The 27,277-nt window shown below is 37.6% G+C and overlaps 1 protein-coding gene and 1 long non-coding RNA gene across 11 annotated transcripts in view; one reads left to right on the top strand and one right to left on the bottom strand.

Annotated features, from left to right (window-relative positions):
* NTN4 (netrin 4) overlaps positions 1-27,277 on the top strand; it is a 111,863-nt gene that overhangs the window by 75,273 nt on the left and 9,313 nt on the right. For 4 of the 10 annotated variants that reach the window (XM_081595306.1, XM_081595304.1, XM_081595301.1 and 1 more), the window contains 2 exons: positions 23,767-23,980; positions 24,344-24,456. In XM_081595306.1, coding sequence (XP_081451432.1) covers positions 23,767-23,980; positions 24,344-24,456 — 327 coding nt within the window. Of the gene's footprint in view, positions 1-23,766; positions 23,981-24,340; positions 24,469-27,277 lie in introns of all 10 variants that reach the window. The other 6 variants (XM_081595303.1, XM_081595300.1, XM_081595297.1 and 3 more) reach the window with 3 other exon arrangements.
* Positions 17,453-21,065, bottom strand: LOC145546941 (uncharacterized). Its single transcript, XR_014083401.1, has 2 exons — positions 20,974-21,065; positions 17,453-20,543 (listed from the first exon to the last, which is right to left on the bottom strand). It is a non-coding gene; the product is annotated as an uncharacterized LOC145546941 (long non-coding RNA).

Genomic DNA, 27,277 nt, shown 5'->3' with positions numbered 1-27,277 from the left:
TTAGAGGGCCTTGTATGCTAGCCTAAAAATTTTTGATATTAATTTTCTAGGGTACTGGGAGCCATTGCAGTGATTAATCTGGAAAGTTTCGTATATTTCCAATATATTTTACTAATATAATGTTCAGATTAATTTGAAAGCACTGCATATTTTTCATTGCATTTTACTTTAGTAGTCAAAATTTAAATTCTTCAGCTTTTCAAAACTGTAAGATGAGTAAATGTATAAAAGATTGAAACAGATAATTTTTTTAATGTCTAAGTCTTACCAATAAAAAGAGAAATAGAAAAGGTTTATTGGCCGACTTGGAGCCAAAATAAACACCTTTTGTTTTGTTACTGTTCTGTGTTCTAGCTACTGCTCATATTCTTACAAAATGTAAAAAGGTTGTGCCAGCTCTAGCTCTTTAAATACTAGAGGGCTCATGGTTTCAGAGTTTTATAAAAAGATCAGAAAAGAGGAGATTATTTAAAAAGTTATCCCACTACTTATATAGCTCTTCTAGGGACCTTTGCCGAAAAGGCTTTATAGGTTTTGGTCTCCAAATTACAGTTCTATAAAAACATCAGAAAAATGTGAGAATGTAGCTAAAATGAACAAAACACATAACTTTTTATTATTTTTTAGTCCATGAAAATGTCTATGGATACAACATTTTCCATAATATACTGTTTGATTTCCAAGGTCAATAGACTTGAAGCAAAATTAGAACATTTTTAAAACCTTCCCTTTCATTCAACAAATTCTTATTGAATATTACTGTGTGCTAAGTGCGCTCATTCCTGGGAATTATAACCGTGAGCAAGAGAAACAGTCTTTCTTTTTTTTTTTTGAGACACAGTCTTTTTACAGAGCTTATGTGTGCATAAATATATATGTATGTATGTATGTGTGTGTGTGTATAGGCAACTAGTGATATATACGTGTGTGTTAAATCACACCAGTATGACCAGTACTGTTTAGAGTATACAGGAGAGATCATAGGAGGGGCAATGAACAAGCGTTGATTTTTCAACTTAAGATCTAAGACCTGAAGTTTAATAGGAATCAACATAACATGGGTAAAGGATATTCCCAGCAGTGACAACAACCAATGCTAAAAAGGAACAGAAGGAAGAAAGACTATAGCATATTCAAAGAGCTGGAAAAATTTTAGAATACTTACAGAGGGAAAAAAAGAGGGGGAGCACAGTAGAGGAGTATGAGGATGAGCGAAGTAGAGAAGATGCATGGTTGGCTGGAGGTGCCCTCATCTTGGATACTTCCGTCAGTGGGATGGTGTGGGTTGAACTATCCACAAGCAGGTGATAGTCAATAAGTACCATTTAATATAATTACCGGACCCTACCAATGGATATTTACAGGCAATGGCAAAGTGTCAGAAGACTAAAGGTACCAAAGCTATTTCAATGAAAATTCCATGAACAGCACAGTAATGACATTCCAGAACAAAACAAACATTGTAAGATAATTGTAACACACTTTTCTGGATTAGTTTCTGAACCCCTTAAATTATCATAGTATTCCCTTACATCTGCAGTCCTGAATAACTTGAAGCTAGAAACTACCACCAATAATTCATACTGCTAATCACTCCTAATTCAAAATATTTACACCATATAAGTACGGTGCAACAAATAGGGGAATTATGAAAATAACTGGTACCAATTTAGTCCTTTTAGTATAATTTGTAGGAGGTGAATGGATTAGTATAGAAGATCTGTATTTCCTTTTTTCCTTCTCCAGACATGCCCTCGATCCTGGGTAGACTGCCTGAGGAAGGCATATCTCCATTCATGTTATGACTATTCCAGCATATGTTTGGGAAAGAGATGCCTGTGTTCACTTCCCAAGCATGGCTTTTCTTAACTGGCACCTTCTTCCAGGTCATGACTCTAGTTCTTCCCTTCCCTTTTCTGAGTCAGGAGTAGATTCCACCACTTATTTGCACATCCGATTTTTCTCTCTTTCAAGTATTTTCCATAACATGCTGTTTGGTTGGCAACATGTTCGGCAACATTTTCATTTTTATTTAGTAATATTTCATATTATTAACTCCCTCTTTAGCAGATGTGTCTCTATATTGCCTTTAGATTTACCAAGGCTGAGAATTAAGTTTATGACAAATATGTTAATGTACTTAACATCTACCAAGTATCTACAGTGCACCACAAGCTTCCCAAGTCGCTCTAGTGGTAAAGAACCTACTTGCCAATGCAGGTGACGTAAGAGACACAAGTTTGATCCCTGAGTTGGGAAGCTCCCCTGAAGGAGGGTACAACCCACTCCAGTATTCTTGTCTGGAGAATCCTATGGTCAGAGGAGCCTGGAGGACTACAGTCCATGGGGTCACAAAAAGTCAGACATAACTGAAGGGACTTAGCACATACACAGCACAGTGCACCATATTTCATGCTAAGTGCTGATAGAGAATCATTATGGCTACAACTTTTCTGCCCATTGGGTCCCACTTTACTTTTTTACAAGGAAGGTCATATCAAGAAAACAAGTGGACATTTGAAAAAAAAATTAAACTATTCATCAACATGTATAGTGTTATTCAAAATAACAATGTATTTATTCTACTGTGCTTTCCAAGGCAGAAAAGTAACCTGATGCTCAGTGTGTGGTCCAAAGACCAGCTGCATTGGGATCATCCAGCTGCTGATGAACCTCTGATCCCCACCCCAGACCTACTGAATCCAACACGCACTTTACCAAAACTCTCAGGTGATTATATTTAAAGTTTGAGAGTGGGCAGAATACTTTTCATCAAGGGGTAATGCATTTAGCACTTATTCTACAGTTAATTTTTTTTAGTTAGCCAGACAGAATATCCCATGATTCCTGAGCATTCAAATTAAACAAAGCTTGCATCTCTCTTTGTATGCATATAGATTTAGATTTTTAATGAATTACATAGAGGTTTACTGATGAAAAGGATGGAAATCTGGATACACGTGTTTCTATGATTTGGTGTTTTCCAAAGTTTGATTCATGGAACACTAACTCCATAAGATGTTAATAGGAATTAGATATAGTGAAACTTTTCTACAGCCTTCAGATTCAGGAAATGATGAATTAGTCAAAGGTTTCTTTACTTAAAGATTTCTCAGAGCCTTTAAATGACAGTGTTCATAATAAAACTCCTATATAGCTTTGAAGTATATCTCCCAAATTTAACCAGAGAATGCTTTTCTTACGGAGTCTCTTTCAGGACAAGTGTTCCATAGAACACACTGGAAATATTGCATTGTATAGTGGCCTTATCTATATAAAAAGTCACTTACAAAGATATCCTAGAAGATTCCTTCTGTAGGTTTGTTGCCCATTTTCAAATGCTAAAGCCAGAGCCTACACTTGTATATTAAGGAGAAAATAAACTTTATATTTCTATGAGTGAAATAATCACAAGTTCAGTTCAGTTCAGTCGCTCAGTTGTGTCTGACTCTTTGAGACCCCAAGAACTGCAGCACGCCAGGCCTCCCTGTCCATCACCAACTCATGTCCATTGAGTCGGTGATGCCATCCAATCATCTCATCCTCTGTCGTTCCCTTCCCCTCCCACCTTCAATCTTTCTCAGCATCAAGGTCTTTTCAAATGAGTCAATTCTTTGCATCAGGTGGCCAAAGTATTGGAGTTTCAGCTTCAGCATCAGTCCTTCCAGTGAATGTTCAGGACAGATTTCCTTTAGGATGGACTGGTTGGATCTCTTTGAAGTCCAAGGGACTCTCAAGAGTCTTCTCCAACACCACAGTTCAAAAGCATCAATTCTTTGGCGCTCAGCTTTCTTTATAGTCCAAATCTCACATCCATACATGACTACTGGAAAAACCATAGCCTTGACTAGATGGACCTTTGTTGGCAAAGTAATGTCTCTGCTTTATAATATGCTATCTAGATTGGTCATAACTTTTCTTCCAAGCAGCAAGCATCTTTTAATTTCATGGCTGCAGTCACCATTGGCAGTGATTTTGGAGCCCCCAAAATAAAGTCTCTCACTGTTTCCCCATCTATTTGCCATGAAGTGATGGGACCAGATGCCATCATCTTAGTTTTCTGAATGTTGAGTTTTAAGCCAACTTTTTCACTCTCCTCTTTCACTTTCATCAAGAGGCTCCTTGTTCTTTGCTTTCTGCCATAAGTGTGGTGTCATCTGCATATCTGAGGTTATTGATATTTTTCCCAGCAATCTTGATTCCACCTTGTGCTTCATCCAGTCTAGCATTTCTCATGATGTACTCTGCATATAAGTTAAATAAGCAGGGTGACAATATACAGCCTTGATGTACTCCTTTCCCGATTTGGAACCAGTCTATTGTTCCATGTCCAGTTCTAACTGTTGCTTCTTGACTTGCATATAGATTTCTCAAGAGGCAGGTCAGGTGGTCTGGTATTCCCATCTCTTTAATAATTTTCCACAGTTTGTTGTGATCCACACAGTCAAAGGCTTTGGCATAGTCAATAAAGCAGAAGTAGATGTTTTTCTGGTACTCTCTTGCTTTTCTGATGAGCCAACGGATTTTGGCAATTTGATCTTTGGTTCCTCTGCCTTTTCTAAATCCAGGTTGAACATCTGGAAGTTCACAGTTCATGTACTGTTGAAGTCTGGCTTGTAGAATTTTGAGCATCACTTTGCTAGTGTGTGAGATGAGTGCAATTGTGTGGTAGTTTGAGCGTTCTTTGGCATTGCCTTTCTTTGGGATTGGAATGAAAACTGACCTTTTCCAGTCCTGTGGCCACGGCTGAGTTTTCCAGATTATCTGGCATATTGAGTGCAGCATTTTCACAGCACTGTCTTTTAGGATTTGAAATAGCTCAACTGGAATTTCATCACCTCCATTAGCTTTGTTCATAGTGATGCTTCCTAAGGCCCACTTGACCTCACATTCCAGGATATCTGGCTCTAGGTGAGTGATCACACCATCATGATTATCTGGGTCATTAAGACCTTTTTTGTATAGTTCTTCTGTGTATTCTTACCACCTCTTCTTAATCTCTTCTGTTTCTGTTAGGTCCATACCATTTCTGTCCTTTATTGTGCCCATCTTTGCATGAAATATTCCCTTGGCATCTCTAATTTTCTTGAAGGGATCTCTAGTCTTTCCCATTTTATTGTTTTCCTCTATTTTTTTGCATTGATCACTGAGGAAGGCTTTCTTATCTCTCCTTGCTATTCTTTTGAACTCTGCATTCAAATGGGTATATCTTTCCTTTTCTCCTTTGTCTTTAGCTTCTCTTCTTTTCTCAGCTATTTGTAAGGCCTCCTCAGACAACCATTTCGCCTTTTTGCATCTTTTTTTCTTGGGGATGGTCTTGATCACTGCCTCCTTACAATGTCATGAACCTCCGTCCATAGTTCTTCAGGCACTCTGTCTATCACGTCTAATCTCTTGAATCTATTTGTCACTTCCACTGTATAATCTTAAGGGATTTGATTTAGGTCATACCTGAATGGTCTAGTGGTTTTCCCTACTTTCTTCAATTTAAGTCTGAATTTGGCAATAAGGAGTTCATGATTTGAGCCACAGTAAGCTCCCAGTCTTGTTTTTGCTGACTGTACAGGGCCTCTCCATCTTTGGCTGCAAAGAATGTAATCAATCTGATTTCGGTACTAACCATCTGGTGATGTCCATATGTAGAGTCTTTTCTTGGGTTGTTGGAAGAGGGTCTTTGCTATGACCAGTGTATTCTCTTGGCAAAACTCTATTAGCCTTTGCCCTGCTTCATTCTGTCCTCCAAGGCCAAATTTGCCTGTTACTCCAGGTATCTCTTGATTTCCTACTTTTGCATTCCAGTACCCTATAATGAAAAGGACATCTTTTTTGGGTGTTAGTTCTAAAAGATCTTGTAGGTCTTCATAAAACCATTCAACTGTGGCTTCTTCAGCATTACTGGTTGGGGCACAGACTTTGATTACTGTGATATTGAATGATTTGCCTTGGAAATGAACAGAGATCATTCTGTTGTTTTTGAGATTGCATCCAGGTACTGCATTTCGGACTCTTTTGTAGACTATGATGGCTACTCCATTTCTTCTAAGGAATTCTTGCCCACAGTAGTAGATATAATGGTCATCTGAGTTAAATTCACCCATTCCAGTCCATTTTAGTCTGGTGATTCCTAAAATGTTGATGGTCACTCTTGTCATCACCTGTTTGACCACTTCCAATTTGCCTTGATTCATGGACCTAACATTCCAGGTTCATATACAGTTCAGTTCAGTTCAGTCACTCAGTTGTGTCTGACTCTTTGCAACCCCATGAATTGCAGCACGCCAGGCCTCCCTGTCCATCACCAGCTCCTGGAGTTTACCCAAACCCATGTCCACCGAGTCAGTAATGCCATTCAACCATCTCATCCTCTGTTGTCCCCTTCTCCTCCTGCCCCCAATCCTTCCCAGCATTAGGGTCTTTTCCAATGAGTCAACTCTTCACATGAGGTGGCCAAAGTATTGGCGTTTCAGCTTCAACATCAGTCCTTTCAGTGAACACCCAGGACTGATCTCCTTTAGGATGGACTGGTTGGATATTCTTGCAGTCCAAGGGACTCTCAAGAGTCTTCTCCAACACCACAGTTCAAAAGCATCAATTCTTCAGCGCTCAGCTTTCTTCACCGTCCAACTCTCACATCCACACATGACCACTGGAAAAACCATAGCCTTGACTAGACAGACCTTTGTTGGCAAAGTAATGTCTCTGCTTTTAAATATGCTATCTAGGTTGGCCATAACCTTCCTTCCAAGGAGTAAGCGTCTTTTAATTTCATGGCTGCAATCACCATCTACAGTGATTTTGGAGCCCCCAAAAATAAAGTCTGACAGTTTCCACTGTTTCCCCATCTATTTGCCATGAAGTGATGGGACCAGATGCTATGATCTTAGTTTTCTGAACGTTGAGCTTTAAGCCAACTTTTTCACTCTCCTCTTTCAGTTTCATCAAGAGGCTCTTTAGTTCTTCTTCACTTTCTGCCATAAGTGTGGTGTCATCTGCATATCTGAGGTTATTGATATTTTTCCCAGCAATCTTGACTCCAGCTTGTGCTTCTTCCAGCCCTCTTTAATATTAAATAGGCCTGGACAATTATAATCTATTGGATAGCCACCGATGATGTATCAAAATCCTTCTCTCCTTTATTTCCTAGCTTATGTCTTTGCAGGAGTTGGAACTATTGAAAACCTGAAACAGCAGGCCAAAGTTTATTAGAAGTGTAAAATTCAGAGTGCAGTTTAGCCGAAGAAACACTCACTGAGTGTCTCCCCTACAGTAGGCACTGTGGATCTGTAAAGATGAAGAGGTCTTCCCTAAAGGATCTTATATTCTTGATGGGTAGAAATTTATTTTAATAGATTATTTCAATACACTGTGGTGTGGTGATGATGTAACAGTAGTAGCTGACATTTATTGAGTGCCTGCTCTTTTCACTCTTCAAAGGATTGTATAGGTATTAACTCATTTATCTTTCACAAAAGCACTTTCATGTAGGTAATATTGTTGTCCTCTATTATATGAAGAAAATGCAATGAAAGTGATACACGAAGTGCCTTAAAGAGAGTTTGAGGGTGGTGTGAGGGCATAAGGGAAGACTTCCTTGAAGAGATGTCTTCAATATTTCTTTGGTGACTGTTTCAATTTTTCCCTCTTAAAGTGCCAAAACACAAAGTTTGTCCTCTAATCAATGATTGCCTCTGTTGCCTTTAATGAGGTGATCTGGAAAAGGGGATGAATTGATGTTATTCCTCCTCGCAGAATCTACTGTACATTTAATAGAATATTTACCTGGGCACATTAGTTCATTCAACAAATAATTGTAACATTGCTCTTGGGACTCTATTCATGGTTAGGTAACTAGTTCCCTGCCAGACAAGCCAAGGACTTATTGGTCCCATGGATGTTCCAGGCTTTTTTTTTTTTCCTCCTAACAAACACCATACTAAATTCTATGGTCCTTGTGTGTACACTTTTAGTTACTGGCCATAAATGCACCAAACCTGAATAAACAGGGCCCCGAGCCAACTCTACTAGCCAATAGATTTATTCCTGTGAGAAATTAAATCATCTCTATTCTCACTTCCTCTTTATTTTAACCTTAACTAGAGTCACCTGTGGGACCCAAATAATCAACTACACATTTTCATAGCCAAGAAATCACTTCTGAGGATTTTAGAGATGTTGTTTGTTTTTTTAAGACGAGAAGGGATCATTGAAACTGAATTTATTTCTACAACTTAGAAAAAAAAATTAAGGACAGTGCATTTAAGGTTTGTAAACACAAGGGACATTGTGAATCTCTCCAGCTGAATTTAGGATTGAGAACAAAATGGAGGCACAAACTAGTTGTTAACGTACAGGAGAAATCTATCACTGTGTAATGAGACATGGTGGAGGAATTCTGTCTTTGTTCTAAAACAGCAGTTTCTTCTAGAGTAACTCACATGAAATCCTTAAAGTCACTTATGTGCCTTTGGTAGCCTGTAACCTCGATAGATTTTCCTATGGTAGGCCTATTAAAAATATGAGAATAAGCCTACTAGACAGTGGTGTGCTGGCTTTTTAGCAGGGAGGAAGCCCTGATTTGCAGCACTGGTCAGTTTCTATGATTTAAATATTCCCACCATGACCAATTTCAAGCTACCAGGCTTTTTTTTTTAAGTCAGGAACTCAGATCCTAAACCAAAAGTAGGATGGTTTCTTTTCTTTGAACAAAGTCTTGCCTCCACTTTCACAGTGCCCTTATCTTATCTCAAGCACTTTTGCTATCTAGTCATTGGTTCCCAAACCTGTATGTGGATCAGAATCACTTGGCAGAAGGTATGGGAGGAAGGAGATATATGTAAAATTTAGAGCTGATTCATTTTGCTGTACAATAGAAACTAACACAACATTGTAAAACAACTATATACCCCAACAAAAATTAATCAAAAATTTAAAAAAAGAATCACTTAGGAAGGCTTGTTGAAATATGAAATCCTAGAGTCCTGCCCTAGGTCTGTTGAATCAGAATCTCCAACAGGAGTGGGGACAGAAATTTGTAGCATCATTGGCAATTCTAATTCAGCCTTGTGGTCTCCAGGCTAGCATGTGATAGCACTATACATGCTATTCCTATTTCTAGGATGAACTCTGTTCACTTTCATTCTTGGACCAAAGGTTTTGAGTTAATTATCATCTATAACTTAGTCTACTCACTGAATTTAGCCATACCTCTGGTGGAAAATTCTAAAGGATTACTAAAACTCTGGCTAGACATGTTTTCCTAACTCAATGATAGATATGAATGCTGATAAGCACTCGTTCAGTTATCTTCTCCCAATTAAGAATGTCTAACTCAGAATCTCTGCCTTTCTTCAAGAAAATTTCTGGCAGAATTCTAGGATGTCTGTTTTTCATATAACAATTTCAAAATAAATACCTAGCAATTCCATTCAGAGACACCCCCTCCATTCATAGTATACAGATTTATTTACCATAAATACCTCATACTTTAAAGTGAATTATTGTAATGAGACTGGAATTTATAATAAAATTAGTTTACCATCACATTGACAATTTACTTTTACTTCTATATTACACATTCCAGAAGTAGCATTAAACTATTATAAGTATGTTATGTTGGTATTTAAATGATTATTGAATCCAGTACTTCATGAAGTCCCATCCTTCACCCTTCTCTGTTATTTTAACATCACAAGATATGTTAAATGTTCCATGGGTGGGAAATTGATTGCATGTGGAATATTGACAGCTAGTCCATGTCATTTTTCTATAGAAAATTTCCCTTACTTTAGTGGGACATGAGGTTTAAAATAGATGTTTGAAGAAATGCTTTGTAGGACAGCATTAGTTCTCTTTTTGGGAAACAGTTACTTTATAATAAATGAATTGACTTTTATGTCAAGATATATTTTTACCTATTGCACACTCTCTTTCCACCTTTAAAGAAAAATCAGGGAATGGAAAAGAGAGTAGAACTCATTCTCTGTCAAACTAAACAACCACTTGAAAAACTAATATGCCCTTCCTTCCTCCCTGGTGGGACAAAATAAATGTAGTCAACTGCCTTTAGCAGAGAGTGAATAAAAATAAACTTAGTCCCTCTGCACTAAACCCCAAACCAAATGTTTACCAAGATACTATCTGGTTACTTGGTTACCATTACCCTATGTAGCCAACTATCTTTGTAAAGTATGAATTTTACCATCCATTCAAATCACTCTTTTGTTTCTTCTTGCTTTTTTTCTTTTTTCTTTTTTCTTTCTGGTTTAGATGAAAACTGTTCAGCTGATAGAAATACAAGTGCCTTGAATGGGAACTATCTTGCCACAGACCATCTTTCCATCCTTCACAGTCCTATTCAGACATCACTTTCTCATCATGGTCCCAAGAAGATTCACAAGAATCACTCTCTGCTTGTACCCCTATTTAACAAGTATTTCATTCTACCTCTGGCATAGTTACTCTTTACCTTCAAATTGTCTTTGAAGTAAAATTGTTAATCTAATCCAGACTACCTTACCACAGTATTACCTTCCATTTTTCATTCTTGTGCCTGTATTCCAGTCCATCTCAGAAAAGAATTCTTCCCCAAGGGTCATTGATATAGGTTTCAGGAGTAATTTAGTGGGTTTTTCCTTTGAAACTGTAGTTTTAGCAAAGGCACATGAGTTTATCTTATGTTGTATAAACAAGACAGACATCTTTGTTTTATTTTGGAAGCAACTGTGAATGATTCTAGCATAGAATCAATATGAAGTAACTGTTTTTGAAAATGAAACTTTAAATAGAACAGCAACTTGGCAATAAGAGTTGGGAAACTTTAATCTCAATTTTAAAAAAATCTAGGACGTAAAACCAGAATGTTAAGTAGTCAAAGAGATAGATAATATATATATATATATATATAGTAATAATCATACTAGGACTATCCTTTAAAAGATTAAATAACATATTAAAATTCACTGTCAAAAGGAGACATTTTGTGAACTGATAAATATAAAAGTCAGTCAAATTTGGGAAGAGAAATGGGAGAGGTCATTTGTTGTTGTTCAGTCACTTAGTCAGGTCCAACTCTTTGCGACCCCATGGACTGCAGCATGCCAAGCTTTGCTGTCCTTCACACCATCTCCCAGAGCTTGCTCAAACTCATGTACATCGAGTTGGTGATGCCATCCAACCATTCTCATCCTCTATCATCCCCTTCTCCTCCTGTCTTCAATCTTTCCCAGCCTCAGGGTATTTCCTAATGAGTCAGCTCTTAGCATCAGGTGGCCGAAGTATTGGAGCTTCAGCTTCAGCATCAGTCCTTTCAAAGAACACCCAGGACTGATCTCCTTTAGGATGGACTGGTTTGATCTCCTTGCTGTCCAAGGGACTCTCAAGAGTATTCTCCAACACCACAGTTCAAAAGCATCAATTCTTCAATGCTCAGCCTTCTTTATGGTCCAACTCTCACATCCATACATGACTAATGGAAAAACCATAGCCTTGACTAGATGGACCTTTGTTGGCAAAGTAATGTCTCTGCTTTTTAATATGCTGTCTAGGTTTACCACAGCTTTTCTTCCAAGGAGCAAGTGTCTTTTAATTTCATGGCTGCAGTCACAATCTGCAGTGATTTTGGAGCCCAAGAAAATAAAATCTGTCACTGTTTTCATTGTTTCCCCATCTATTTGCCATGAAATGATGGGACCAGATGCCATTATCTTAGATTTTTGAATGTTGAGTTTTAAGCCAGCTTTTTATCTTTCCTCTTTAACCTTCATCAAGAGGCTCTCTAGTTCTTCTTCGCTTTCTGTCATAAGGGTGGTGTCATCTACATATCTGATATTGATATTGATATTTCTATTGATATTTCTCCTTGCAATCTTGATTCCAGCTTGTTCTTCATCCAGTCCAGCATTTTGCATGATGTACTCTGCATATAAGTTAAATAAGCAGGGTGACAACATACAGGCTTGATGTACTCCTTTCCCAATTTGGAACCAGTCTGTTGTTCTCTAAAATGTCTCTAGGACAATTCACTGAATAAGTAAATAATATGCTATTTTGCATTTGATGAGAAGAAGCATTAAGTAATCAAGCAAACAATAATAAAGTATTTAAACTCTCAGAAAACCTAGACAAAATTAGACAGGCTATAAAGAAGAGAACTAGCATTTGTTGAGTGGCTACTATAGGTCAGACATTGTGCTGAGCAGTTTACATAGGTTATCCCATTTATCAATCTTTATGAGTTGGGTGGTATCTTTTGTATTTCATAAATGAGGATATCAAGGCTTAAATTGACTATATAATTTTTCTAAGTTCACACAACTGATCAGCACAGAGATTTGAACTCGGGTTTATCTGACCCCAAAGACTTTGATCCAAACACCTGTTAAGATCCAAGGAAACTGATTCCACACCACATTGTGACCTAGTTGATGAAAACAAAAGGAGTAAACAAAGGCAGATAGAATCAGAAATTATATATGTAAACTTATATTCTTGGACCTTAAGAACTGCATTTATCTTAAACTTAGTATAAGAAAGGTGAAGGTAAATGGAGAGAGCTTCAAATAGACCAACAAAATAATCAGGAAAAGAGATACTAATAAATAAACATGGAAGAGAATAAATATTCTCAGATCAATGAGGAAACTGCTCAGGGAGAATACAACAACTTTTTACATATACTTGAAAGGTATAAAGGTACATAAGTGCAAGTCGCTCAGTCGTGTCTGGACTCTTTGTGACCCCATGGACTATATAGTCCATGGAATTCTCCAGGCCAGAATACTAGAGTGGGTAGCCTTTCTCTTCTCCAGGGGATCTTCCCAACCTAGGGATCAAACCCAGGTCTCCCACATTGCAGGTGGATTCTTTACCAGCTTACACAGGGAGTGGCAAAAAAGAACTGAAATTTCCTAGAACAAAGAGTCATAATTAGATATAATTGGTTGAAAGTGAGGAAAGGAATTTCAGATTGATGAATGTGAAAAAAATGTTTTGCTGCCAGTGAGAGGATTTATGGGTGGGGAATGTCTCCCACAGAGTTAGAATAAAGAACTTTTCTTACAAATAATAAATAATATTACTTGACTGAGTGACTGATTAAATGTAGGAAGCAGTCTTGCACTCATGCAGGGAACAGCCTTGCTCTAGGAAGATTCAGAATATTCTCTTTTATTTGGCCATTTCCATTTTTTATGAATTTGTTCTGCTTGTTCTGTTTCTAATATCTTAGTGTTACTAAAAAACCTATAAAAGAAATATTATGAGCCTTTTAGGAGGTTCTTGAAAATGTAAAATAATTTCCTGGTTGTTGCTCACTTAGAGGCACATTCATTCAATAGAGATTGAGTAAGTCCTAAAAATGGGTCAGTCATGGTCCTGGGTTTTGGGGAATACAGAGATGAAAAGACATGGCCTTTACCTTCTTGGCCTTCACAATATCCTATAGAGATGGCAGTGAGGTGAAAAATCATAATGAAATTACACTGGAGGCCAGAAGACCATCAATCATTAGGAAACATTTATTAACTGACTATAATTAACCCATTTTTTAAAAAAACTCAACACAGATTTACCCAGTGCCTATCGTGTGACTGGTCTATCCTATTCATGGTACAAACAACAAAACAAGAGTCCCTAACTCCATGTGAACAAGCTATAAATAAATTTACCCAAGTAAATGTGTAAATTAAAAACTGCATTAAGGAAAAAAAAACCTACATTAAGTATTAAGAAGGAAGGGGTACCATGACAGTCTAGCAGGGGCTATAAATGGAGTCCATAGGGATTCTTTCTTCAAAGGATAAAGGAGTTAGAGATGACTAAGTGAATGGTACCTGAGTGGACTGGGAATACAGAAGGCTGTCTTCAACAAAAAGACAATGGTGTATAATGTAACCAAAGTCTCCAAATACAATGTCCAAAACTGTACCAAAAAGTTTTGCCATAGTAAAATTTGTCTATACACTCAAAAGTAGTTCCTTCAATTTTAAGTAAAGTAGCAACCCAGTAATATAAAATTAGCTATTTAGTTCTCCAAGATCTCTTAGATATACCCAGAAATAAATAGGAAGTGGCTCAATTACAACTAGTAAACAGGAAAGGAATGATACAGAAGTCAAACTGAGGGTCTCAGCAGTGGTCCCATAGTAAAGCATTAAAAATAAACAGCCTGGGGACTTCTCTGGCAATCCAGTGGTTAAGATTCTGCAGGGGGCATTATAGGGGGGATGGATTGACCCATGGTGGGGGAATTAAGATCCCAAATACTGCACAGCATGGCCAAAAATAAATAAATAAATAAAATAAGAATTCAGTGGGATTATATTCAAACCATTCAATTCCAAAAATAAATAAATAAAGGGCATGACTTTTGTATTTATTTGCATTACTCATTTAAAGGCTTATAGAAGACAGATAGGAAATATACTTAAATACCTTCCATTTATTTTTAAAAACCATTCAATAGAGGCAAGAATGGATAGATCTCAGGCATAAATGAATCTCTATCTTTTGTGTGGGATGTACAATTCAGGAGACAATGCATTTTAGTAACTGATAAGCAAATCTTAATTTAGATTATTTTCTTATTAAGTTTATTCTAGTGTAATTTTTTAAATGAACATTTACTTTGAATATTGTGGAACTAGCTATCTTTGAATACAATGTGCATAACACTTAAAAAGTGAATAGAAACATGCTTCTTAGGAGAATAAAGGGGTAAAACATATTTTCTTTGAGTAAAATTCACGTACAATTTTTTTGTTTATTTTTTATAGTTATCCATCCACTAGCAAAAAAAATAGTTGATAGTAGAAGGAAAGGAGAAAATAATGTCAAAAAAATAGACAACTTCATTTTATCTAACACTTTACTTCACACTTAATATAGTAATGACAGTTCATACTGTCTCCTGTTTGGAGCTGCATCTCAAAGTCATTTCCTGTTCCTTCTAAGAACCTTGGCAGGAAGCTGGGCAACTTTTGAAATGGCTTTGATATTAGAAATTCCCCATCAGAAATTCTGTAGGGCCTTGGCTTTTTCAGGAGAAAACAATATTGGGAGGCTGGAAGGTGCTGCTGAAGGCATGGTTGCTGAGCAGTGGTGAAAAAGCTTCATGAGCAGCTTCTTTCCCAGCCGAGAGCTTTGACCTTGGAGTTCTGTTTTTAGAAAAGCTAAATCAGGAGCAAATACATCCAGGGTATTTTGCTCCCAGTGTAGCTTTTACTAACAAAATGGCAAAAGCTAGAGCCATCAGATAATACTAAGAAGTCCTGACAATTTAAAAAAGGTGAGATGCTAAACTCAGCAGGTGGTTTCTGTGGTTGCCAAGGTGGTTCCCACACTTGGCATCCTGGATCACTCTTTGAGTGAATGATATGCAGACTCATTGAGCTGCAGTGAAGGTGGGAATAAAGGTGAAAAGGCAGCAGTGGTCTCCACTACCAAAGGCTTTATCAACCCCATCAGAATAAAGGAAGCCAAAGCTCTTCCATTATGTTCTTGGCCATTCTGTATCCATGTCGACATGCTTATTATGTTCATGCAGATTGACAGCTGTGACTCTTGTCCTACATTCCATTGCAAGGTATCTCCCTATAAGCAGCAGGACCATAGATAATACCCCACTTTTTCTCAACATACTTTGATCCACAAAATAAGAGTAATAGCCGATTAATTTTCTTTTAAGCAAAGAAGGGAACATGTAACAGGGCGAGTAACCTATAGGACTTAGATTAATTCTATAGGACTTAGATTAGTCAAGAAAGCTGTTTGCCACTGGTTCCTCCCAGGTGCAAAGCAAGGAATTTCAGCCTGTTTTGAAAGCCAGTTAGGTAATTAATTTCCTTAAAAAAACTCATATCTTTAATGAGGTAGTTTTTATTCTTTGCTCTGTGTTTCCATGCACCCTGGTCTACCTCTGTTCTAACACTGCCCTGGTGGTTCAGTGGTAAAGAACCCACCTGTAGTGCAGGAGACATGGGAAGATGCCCTGGAGAAGAAATTGGCAACCCACTCCAATATTCTTGCTTGGGAAATCCCATGGACAGAGGAGCCTGGAGGGTTACAGTCCATGGGGTCTCAAAGTTGGACACAACTTAGCAACTAAACAACAACAATTATTTATTTGCAAATCTCTCTGAAGATATATGACTCTCTATGTGTCTTTGTATCTTCATCTCCTAACATAGTTCATGTTAACACCAAAGCTCAATAACTCTTTGGTAAAGGTTTGATGAATAAATGAATAAATGGTGGACATTTAAAACTGGTATGTTTTATGTAGATAATAATAACAGTGATTATCTAAGCATATGGTGCCACTAAATGCCTGAAACATTGCTACATATATACATTATCTCATTTAATCCTCAAAGAAACAACTCTGTAGCATAGGTATTATTACTCTTCTTTCATGAATGAGAAAATTGAGACTTGAGGAGGTTAATTTCACAGTTATATAAGGGGTAAGCCACATAACCAGAATTTGAACTCTTAGTCTGACTCTTTAAGTTTTTGCCCTTACCAACTCTATTAGATTGTCTTTGTATTGTAGGTAGTGTCTTCCTGAGACATTACAGGTACTTTCCAAACAGTTGTATTTATCGTCAGCCTTTGTGATTGAAACAGATATTAGTTTCAGAGCCTTATATATACACAAGGTTATTTAAAAAGTGTTCATCCATTGTTCTATTTGTAGTTACCTTTTCTAAGAAAAAAAATAGCCTTATGTCCTCAGTCTTGTCTGCACATGCTCTGTGGAGGGACAATACATCACAGAATAGATGTAATGCTACTAATACATATCTGTAAATAAGATCTGTACAACATTTAGCAATTATCTAAATTCATTATTTGAAGGAAAATTGTTGTGAAATCTTTTGTGAAGTACTTGTTTCCTCTATCTCATCTGTTCTGGAAGTTTTGTGTTACTGTGTCATGTTTTCTTATAACAGACATACCAGACAGAACATACTGTTTAAAATAAGTTGTTTTCATTATTAAGAAATCTTGTGACCATAATGAGGAATTAAAATGACATTTTTTAATAATTTTGCTTTGTCAGTATGGTTGTATGAGAGCAGCCTAGGGTGAATTTTCTTTTGGGAGGTAGTGGTATTAATAATTACTCCAGTAATAATTTGCTACCTAGATAGGCCATATAGCCTCTAAATATTGGGTTGGCCAAAAAGTCCTTTCAGGGTTTTGTATAAGATGTTACAGAAAAACCTGAACGAAATTTTTGGCCAACCCAGTATATCTGGTTACTACTCAAAGCACCATTTTGGCTGTCGAGAACAATTTACCACAGCTGAATACCCCCCAAATGATAATGAAACTAGTAATTAAGTTTAGAATAATAGTATATGATGTTAGTTCAATCTCTACTATTGAGTTTTATGTCTAACAAGGAGAAGACAAAACTGAAGTCAAGGGTTTATGTCACTCTGGGTTCTAATTTTTTTTTTTTCATTTATTTATTAGTTGTGGCATACAGGATCTTCAGTTGTGGCATGTGAACTCTTAGTTGCAGCATGTGGGGTCTTTCCAGACCAGTGATCAAACACATCTCTTCAGCATTGGCAGGTGGATTCTTTACCACTGAACCACCAGGAAAGCCCCCTTGGTTTTAATTTGATATTCATCATAATGAATGCATAAAATGTAAGTGTTTGGGTTGAATTTTATAGTCAACAATTAGTAAGTTATTGATTTACAACAATTAGTAAATTATTGATTCTAAAATTCAACCCAAGCACTTACTGTTTATGTTGGAAGATCATAACCTGAACCAGAATCTAAGAAGAACCTTCCCTCCTCCTCCCAAACAAGGAGAAAATATACTTCCATTTTGGAAGAAAATAAGAAATGTAGATTATGTATGTAACAGATATTGCTTGCTATAGAAACTTCAGGAGATAGGTATGCAAGGCGAGCCTCAATGTGCAGTCTGAAAAAGTATGCCATGAAAGGTGTCAGGGGCTTTTGCCTGGAGCTAATTCTGCATAGTTTCCAAATGATATTTTTATCTTTTAATTATGTGAAAAGTCACATTGACAGAAATCTACTAGCACATGTAATAGAATCACATTCTTCTCTGGCCATTCCTGAAATGTATGTAGGTTTTAAAATATATGGCAGTACAGAGAGGTCAAATCCTAGAAAGGACTGGATTTTTCCATAAGAGTAAAAGATAGTGGTGGTAGTGGTGGAATACCACATAATACAATAGATGAGTCCTATCTTGTCTTTCTTCTGGTCCCCTGTCTGCTGTCAAGAACTAAGTTGACTTAACTGAGTGATACAGTAACTATTGGTTTAGTCACCTCAAAATAATGAAATGTTTCTATTGGATTATGGGATTTAATTTAATTAAAAAGTCTTCACATAGCATTTTGATATATTCATGTTACATACTGTATAATCTCTCCAAATTATTTAATTAAAAACAAATCAAAAATCAAAAATACTTTGCTATCAAGAGAAAATGCCTAATGTTTTCATAACAAAACCCAACCAAAAGAAAAAAAATCAGGGGATTTAATGTCAGCAATCACCATAACTGTATGAACCGAAATAAAGTTGGTGTCCTGAAAAACTCAGTGTTTTAGAGGCAGAATGTTTACTTTTCTCCTTGCATTAGGTAAGTTTTTTTTAATCTTCTAATAATTATTCTTCTAAATTCTGGATATCTTTAAGAGCCAAAAATATCAAATTGGTGCCTGGGAGTTTGTTCAGTATTTAACACACAGTAAGTGCTCATTAAGTGTCTATTGAATAAGTGAACAGATAAATAAATGCTGCCTTAAACAAACACAGACACTGTTATCTTTTCAAGCAGTGTCTATTATGGTGTTTTCCTCTGCTGCCCTTTGTAAATAGCTTTTTCATCACTGCCTTTTAATTCAAATAAACAGTCTTTTATTGAGCAGCCAGAATCTGCTATTTGCCTGTTAAGTCCTAGGAACATACACTATGACTCACTTAATTCTTAATACAACCTTGTAAAATAGAAATGTGAGGCTTATAAAGATAAAAAATTTAGCTTGGAGTTGAACCCAAGTCTCTCCACTGAAGACTTCAGTGGGTAGGTGAGTGAAACCTATGCTCACCTTCAAGGAATTTGCATACTGGTTGGTCAGAGAAAAGCAGACACCTGACTGTCTGAAATGCAAAGTAGAAGTGAGCAGAGCTATAACAAAAAATGCTATTTTTAAAGCACTAAGAGGTTTCAAATAAAGGATGAAATCATATTCAACTATGTTGAAACAGGGAATGATTTCTAAAGTAAACTTGCCCATTAGATGGATAAATGGAATGGCTGCTTTGGGCTTCATACTTGGTGGAGTGGGAGGGAGTTGCAGCGGGAAGGGTGCTGCATCTTTTCTGAATATCACTGAATTTCAACCGTGAGGTTCTGTCTTTATAAGAAAGATGCAAACAGGGCTCCTACCATGAGCACTTCCACTACTCCAAATTGTTGAATCGTTTTGACCATGGCCTTCCAGAGACAACCTTCAGGGTTGACACTTGAATAGATCTTAAAAGATGTGTAGAATTTTGAAAGATAGATGTAGGAGAAAAGATTTCGCTATTGGGATTCATAAAGGTAAAAAAAGAAGGCAAGATTGGGGTTCCACTTAATTAGAATAAAGGCTAACTGCAAGAATTCATCTCATTCAATTAGAATATGGGCTGTACAGAAGACAGTAATGAGAAGTTAAACTAGAAAAGTGGGCTAGGGCCATAGTATGAAGGACCTTAAATATTTGACTAAGGGGTAGTTGTGTTTTGTAAACTACAAATGCTTCATAAACATTAGAATTATTAACTAACTCATGTTGGTTGCGTGAGCAAATAAATGAATATTCCCAAGAAGATAATTTATACCTTTTGTTTTAAAAAAGGGCAATAGTCTATGTTCTTATTTTAGTGGTTCTCAACCAAGGAGAGCATAAGAGAGGAAAGGAAGGGTATTTTTCACAGATATACCATGTATAGAACTTTTGCAGATTTCTCACATTCCCGCTGATTTGAAAACTACTGCCCTAATGATTATAGGCTTAACAAAATGAAGGAGATCTAAACAGAACACTATACCATTAATACCTCCATTTCTTCAGATCCTGTTCTTCCAAGTCACCAATGCCCTCCTGTGTGGCAGCATTACTGTCCTATTATATATTTTATGTGACTTACACATTCTGCTTTGTTTGACATTGTTAATCACTTGAAACTTGTTTGCATAACAACACCTACCTGATTCTTCTCCCTCTCTATCTGGTCCTTATCTGCTTCACAACTTACTGCTCCTCCAACTGCCTGGACTATGTGGCTGTTCACCAGTGTTCCACTTTGGTTATCTTCTTACTCTGTATACTATCTCTGGGAAATCTCATCCAGTAGTCCTAGTTTCAATTCCCATCTGCTGACAATTATCAAAACTGTATTTGTGACTCCAACCTTCTATTACACTTCAGATAATTATTTCCAGTTGCTTGGTATAACTTATTGGGCTTCCCTGGTGGCTCAGATGGTGAAGATTCCACCTGCAATGTGGGAGACCTGGGTTCGATCACTGAGTTGGGAAGATGCCCTGAAGGAGGACATGGCAATTCACTCCAGTATTCTTGCCTGGAGAATACCCATGAACAGAGGAGCCTGGTGGGCTACAGTCCATGGGGTCGCAAAGATTTGGACATGACTGAGCAGCCAAGCACATACATATACAGTATAACTTATTAGTGTATTCTTCAGACATCTCAATATGTCTAACCCTGAACTCATCTTTTTCTCCCTCTCTTCCTTATCTCCACCCCAACATGGATTCACCTACCCCAATCTGCTCTATTCACTTTCATAAACTAGAAACCTTAAAATCTTCCTCAGTTTCTGTTGTCCCTCAACAATGCATTCTTCCTCATCATTCAGCCCCTGAATCCTATCAATTCAATATTTAAAAAGTTTTTCACATCCCACCTTTTCTCCTGTTCCTTCATCTGCTGTCTTAATTCAGTTCCTTGTTTTCTCTCATTTATTTGGTTTCCCCGACATCAGTCCCTCCCTACTGTAGTCTCTTTATGATGTCACCAAAGTAACTGTCAAAATTAAATTCTAACCATGTCATAATTCTGCTTTTTTTTTTTAATAAATTTATTTATTTTAGTTGGGGGCTAATTACTTTACAATATTGTAGTGGTTTTTGCCATACATTGACATGAATCAGCCATGGGTTTATATTTAAAACAGTTTGCTTCCTATGATTCTTAATACCAATAAGACAAAATTCAACTTCTTAGGTTAGGCTCAGCCATAGTCTGGCTCCAAACCTAACTCCACACTTTTTCTTCTGCTTCATCAGTTGGGAAGATCCCCTGGAGAAGGAAATGACAACCCCCTCCAGTATTCTTGCCTGGAAAAATCCCATGGACAGAGAAGCCTGGCAGGCTATAGTCCATGGAGTCACAAAGAGTCAGACATGACTTAGTGACTAAACAACAACAATGGTATCAATTCCAACTGCTTTCCCCTAAATGTACACTCTACACACACTAAACTTCTCATATTCCCCAAATAGGCCCTTTTACATATGACTCCCACAGCCTGGAATGACCTTCAGGTCAATTCCATAAATTCTTACTTGGGCATCTACTATATTCCAGACTCTGTTCTGGGGTATAGAAAGCCAAAATAAGAAGGTAAAGATGCTTCTGTCAATGAGTTCAGAGTCTAGTAATAAGGGAGACAGGCACATAAACAAATAATAATGATGCACTGTGATACACACAAAATAGAAAAACATACAAAGAACAGAGGCAGTGTAGAAGAAAGAGTGGTTAACTACCTGGAAGGCGTGAAACAAGGAAGCTGAAACTGTCACAGCATTGTTAATCGGCTATTGCATATGTGCTAAGTTGTGCCCACCAGGCTCCTCTGTCCATAGGGCTGAGGAGAAGGACTCTTGATTAATATAAAGAACTTGCAGAAATGGTGATTATAGATTCTAGTCTGAGGAGCTGTTTTAGCCTATACAGGCTGTTATAACAAAATATCATAGACTAGGTGGCTTAAGGGCTTTCCAGATGGCACAGTGGTAAAGAATCCGTCTGCCAAAGCAGGAGCCATAGGGTACACGTGTTCAGTCCCTGGGTAGGGAAGATCCTCTGGAGGAGGAAATGGCAACATACTCCAGTATTCTTGCCTGGAGAATCTCAGGGACAGAGGAGTCTGGTGGGCTACAGTCCACAGGGTTGCAAAGAGTTGGATATAACTGAAGCAACTTAGCAGACAGGCAGGCAGATGGCTTAAACATAAACATTTATTTCTCACAGTTCTGGAGGTTTAAGTCTGCAATATGATGCCAGCAATGGCCCGGTTCTGGTGAGAGCTCTCTTCCGGGTTGCAAACTGCCAACTTCTGTTGTTGCCTCACATCCTTCACAAGGAAGAGAGCTCTGCACTCTTTGTTGCTTATAAGGGCACCAATCTCATCTCCCCTAAACTGTATCCAAACCTCCCAAAGGCCTCCCACCTCTTAATACCATCACAGTGGGGATTAGGCTTCAACATGCAAATGTACTGGGAAGGACACAAACATTCAGCAAATCAAATCAAGCTTTCTTCCTATGCTACATCTGAACTCTCCGAGTTGTATAGAACTAAAGAAACAACCAATCATTTTGTCTGAAGTCACTATGAATTCATAACTACTAATCTCAAAAGGTGCCCTTTATGCTGCTGGCAATTATACTTCACTTCCTAAGTCTCTCAGTCACTTTCCCACTCCCATTCTTCATCATCTCTCTCACCTGATGACCTAGCTTTCTATTTCATCCAGAAAACAAGCAGTCAGAAGAAAAGTTCCAGCTCCCACCATAGCATTTATCCACTTCCCTGCATTTGTATCCACATGCTCTGCCTTCCATCTTATTACTATGAACTAATTATGCTCCTACCCAGGGCCAACACCTCCTCTTCTACACCAAATCCCATCCTTTTATCCTTACCCAAGTATGCCCAAATATCCCTTTAAAAATTTTCCCATCTCTCTTTTACTCATCAATTTTCCCCTTTCTACTGGATCTTTTCCACCAACATCAAACATGCTGTAATTTCCCCCATCTTAAACAAAACAGACAAAAACTGAAACCTTCACTTCAGTTCCTATCTCCACTTTAAGCTACCACCACATTTCTGTGCCCTTATAGAAAAGCTCTCAACAGCACTGTCTGTTTTCATGCTCAAATTCCTCTACTCCTATTCTCTCCTGAGTTTTCTTCAATGAGGTTCACTACTCATTATTATGTTGAAACTGTTCCTGTCATGGACACCAGTGGTCTTCATGCGGTCAGGTGCAATGATCCATTCTTGCCCCTCATCTGCTTGGACTTACAGCATTTAACACAATTGATGTTGCCCACCCCCTTGAAGCTTCGGCTTCCAGAACACCATGCACTCATGATTTTTTTTTTTCTTTCTCACTAACTGCTTCTTCTTTGTCTTCTTTGCTTATTCATCCTCATCACCCCAGACAAAAGCCATTCATATTAATGCCTTTAATTTTATGATAAATTAGGTGGTTTAGCAACAGATGTGCTTTTCTGATGATGTCTTCTTATCTATAGTTTAATTAGCTTTCACTCACTGAGTATACGTTAAGTGGATAAAGGAGGAGCCTCAGAGATGTGCTGTGTGGTGAGAGGAAACAGTTGGGGACCAATCTCTGCAGATAACCAGTTCACTCATTGGCGCTTCTGTGTCTTCTCTGTTGTAGTGTGTTCCTGTCATCCAGTTGGATCAGCTGTCCTTCCTTTCAGCTCGGTGACCTTCTGTGACCCCAGCAATGGTGACTGCCCTTGCAAGCCTGGGGTGGCAGGGCCACATTGCGAGAGGTGTATGGTGGGGTACTGGGGCTTCGGAGACTACGGCTGCCGGCCTTGTGACTGTGCAGGGAGCTGTGACCCTCATACAGGAGACTGCCTCAGCAGGTGAACAAGCATGGCTCTTGCTCTCATCTCTGTGTCTTTCAGATTCTTTTGAAGATCTGATGGTGATCTGGAAAACCTCGCATGCCACTGGAGGAGCAAAGATGTAGTTTCACATCTCTTTAAAGGATTTTTGTCAAATTGCAGAGTCAAGATTGCTTGCAAGAGTCTAGAGATGGTCTGGTTCATTTTGCAAGATGAATTATTCTTTTTAACAATAGGCCCTTTATGATGCTATTTATTTCTGAAAAGTGAAAAGATAGGAAGGTAGCTGACAAGGTTTAAATCTCTATAAATATATTCATTTCATTCAAGTTCTAAGAAATTCCTTCATACGTTCTTCATCATTTTCTATTTTATTAGCAGCACAGACATAGACTGGTATCATGAAGTTCCTGACTTCCATTCCATGCACAATAAGAGTGAGCCAACCTGGGAGTGGAAGGATGAGCAAGGATTTTCTGCACTTCGACATTCAGGTGGGACAAGAGGTATAACTGGAGATCATATTTCTGGGTCTGGTCTCGAATAGCAGTGATCCATGACAAACCAGAGAACAGATTTTGGATCTTATAAGGGGAATGCTTTAGTTCTAAGGTTAACCAGGTAGTGAACCCCATAAGTATGAAACTATTAAATATAACTAATGTTATTTAACAAGCTTTTTAAATTTTCTTATTGGTAGAATAACATATAATTAGAGTAAAAAATGGGAAAACACAAAATATCACAGTAAAAAAAAATACCCAAATCTCACTATCCCACTCTTAGTACTTTGGTGTGTTTCCTTCTCTCTAAAATGTACTGTTTTGATGGAAATGTACAGATCCATTTAAAGGAAAAATATTCTTATAGACCTAGTGTAACTCAGTATGTACAAAGCAAAAACTAGCTGTGAACGCCTTATGTTTATAGCTTTGTTACAACTCTAAAACAAAACTAATTTTATAAACTAAATATAAGCCAAATAAAACTAATAAAATTCATATCAACAACATTAATTGAATATGAAAAGTGATTTTTACTGAAGTCAAAACAGTGTTTACTACATAAAGATGATTCTTTGAGCTTATCAAGTCTATGCTACTCTTTCTTGTGATTCAGTTTTGCTGTGATATTTATCTGCTCTGTCATTTGAGGAGAATGCTGTGATATTGGTGTGAATACATAATTTCTGGGTTCATCCTGTCTATATTCTTTTCTCATAGAAAATCAAGTGTTTCTATTTAGCACCAACTTACTCATAGAGAATTATGGCTCAGGTTTGATCCCTGGTCAGGGAACTAAGTCCCACATGCCACAACTAAGAAGCAAGAACTCAAATATGAGAAACACTTGGTATCAGCAATTTTGTATCATGATTTTTTTTCACTTAACAATCTTAAGATCATTTTCTTAATTGGTGTCATTTTAATTTACAACAGGAAAGAAGGTAGGAAAGATTAGATAATATGAAGTTGTTGTATCTGTCTTTTTAGCATTTGAAAAAGAAAAATCTTTCCCATTAATTTTGTGCCTTAATGCTACTTAGTCTGAATTCTATGTTTGAACAATTGCTTTTGAAAGATTTCTTCTATTTTTCTAATGGTTTTTCAAATTCTCCAACTTCGTTTACCTATCTATTTACCTGCTGTGTTTCCATAACTAGGAATATAATGCACTACACGAAGATACTCTTAATTTCTACCATGTCTTGTGAGATGGAGAACATCAGATGAAAATTTCACTTAACTGGTTTTAACTAGTACCACAGAACTATAAATAATACTTTTTTGAAACGTTCTAACAATCCAGTATAACTAAATAGGTTTTCCTCCTCTTCCAGATTTCTTTTAAGAAAACACATCTGGGCTGAGGCCTAATCAAGAAAGATTTATTCAAATTTTAACGTCTGATTTCTTAGCATATGAAAAGGGAGTATTGGAAAGCAGCCAAGAAAAGGTTTTCAAATAACAGACCTATTCATGTTCTGTTTTTAAATTTTTTTCTTTTTTCCCCTTTTTTATTTTCATACAATTTTTAAAGGTTACTTTCCATTCACAGTTATTACAAAATATTCACTATATTCCCCATGTTGTACAATACATCCTTGAGCCTCTCTTACACTCAATAGGTTGTACCTCCCACTCCCCTACCCTTATGTTGTCCCTCCCTACTCATGTTCTTATAGGCTGAAGGACTAAAGAGAAGAGTATTACACTGAGGAATAAGATATGCTACTGGTGGCAGGGACGGCACTTACTTGGTGGTCCAGTGGCTAAGATTCTGTGCTCCCAGTGTAGCGGGCCCAGGTTTGATCCCTGGTCAGGGAACTAGGTCCCACATGCCACAACTAAGAATTCACATGCCGTAACTGAAAGATTCGACATGCCCCAGCAAGGATCCTATGTGTTGCAACTAAACCCAGTTCAGTTCAGTTCAGTTCAGTTGCTCAGTCGTGTCTGACTCTTTGTGACCCCTTGGACTGCAGCACGCCAGGCCTCCCTGTCCATCACCAACTCCCGGAGTTTACTCAAACTCACATCCATTGAGTCGGTGATGCCATCCAACCATCTCATCCTCTGTTGTCTGCTTCTCCTCCTGCCCTCAATCTTTCCCAGCATCAGGGTCTTTTCAAATGAGTCAGTTCTTTGCATCAGGTGGCCAAAGTATTGGAGTTTCAGCTTCAGCATCAGTCCTTCCAATGAATATTCAGGACTGATTTCCTTTAGGATGGACTGGTTGGATCTCCTTGCAGTCCAAGGGACTCTCAAGAGTCTTCTCCAAACCCACAGTTCAAAAGCATCAATTCTTCGGCGCTCAGCTTTCTTCACAGTCCAACTCTCACATCCATACATGACTACTGGAAAAACCATAGCCTTGACTAGACGGACCTTTGTTGGCAAAGTAATGTCTCTGCTTTTTAATATGCTGTCTAGGTTTATCATAACTTTTCTTCCAAGGAGCAAGCGTCTTTTAATTTCATGGCTGCAGTCACCATTGGCAGTGATTTTGGAGCCCCCCAAAAATAGTCTGTCACTGTTTCCATTGTTTCCCCATCTATTTCCCATGAAGTGATGGGACAAGATGCTATGATCTTAGTTTTCTGAATGTTGAGATTTAAGCCAACTGTGAAAAAGTCCCAGTACAGCCAAATAAATAAATAAATTTTTTTTTTTTTTAAAGATATGCCATTTGGAGTTCAATTAGGTTTTTGGAGTTCATTTAGCATTTGGGGTTCAATTAACATGGTAGTTACCATACTCTCATGCTTTGGTAGAATCATCAAAGGCTATGAGGTATCCACTCAGGTTGCTACAA

Source organism: Giraffa tippelskirchi, chromosome 4, assembly GCF_054371585.1.
Source record: "Giraffa tippelskirchi isolate mGirTip1 chromosome 4, T2T-mGirTip1v1.2.pri, whole genome shotgun sequence".
In the NCBI taxonomy this organism is placed as follows: Eukaryota; Metazoa; Chordata; class Mammalia; order Artiodactyla; family Giraffidae; genus Giraffa; species Giraffa tippelskirchi.
Note: the sequence above shows the minus strand (reverse complement) of the source record. Positions and strands in the feature narration are given on the sequence as shown.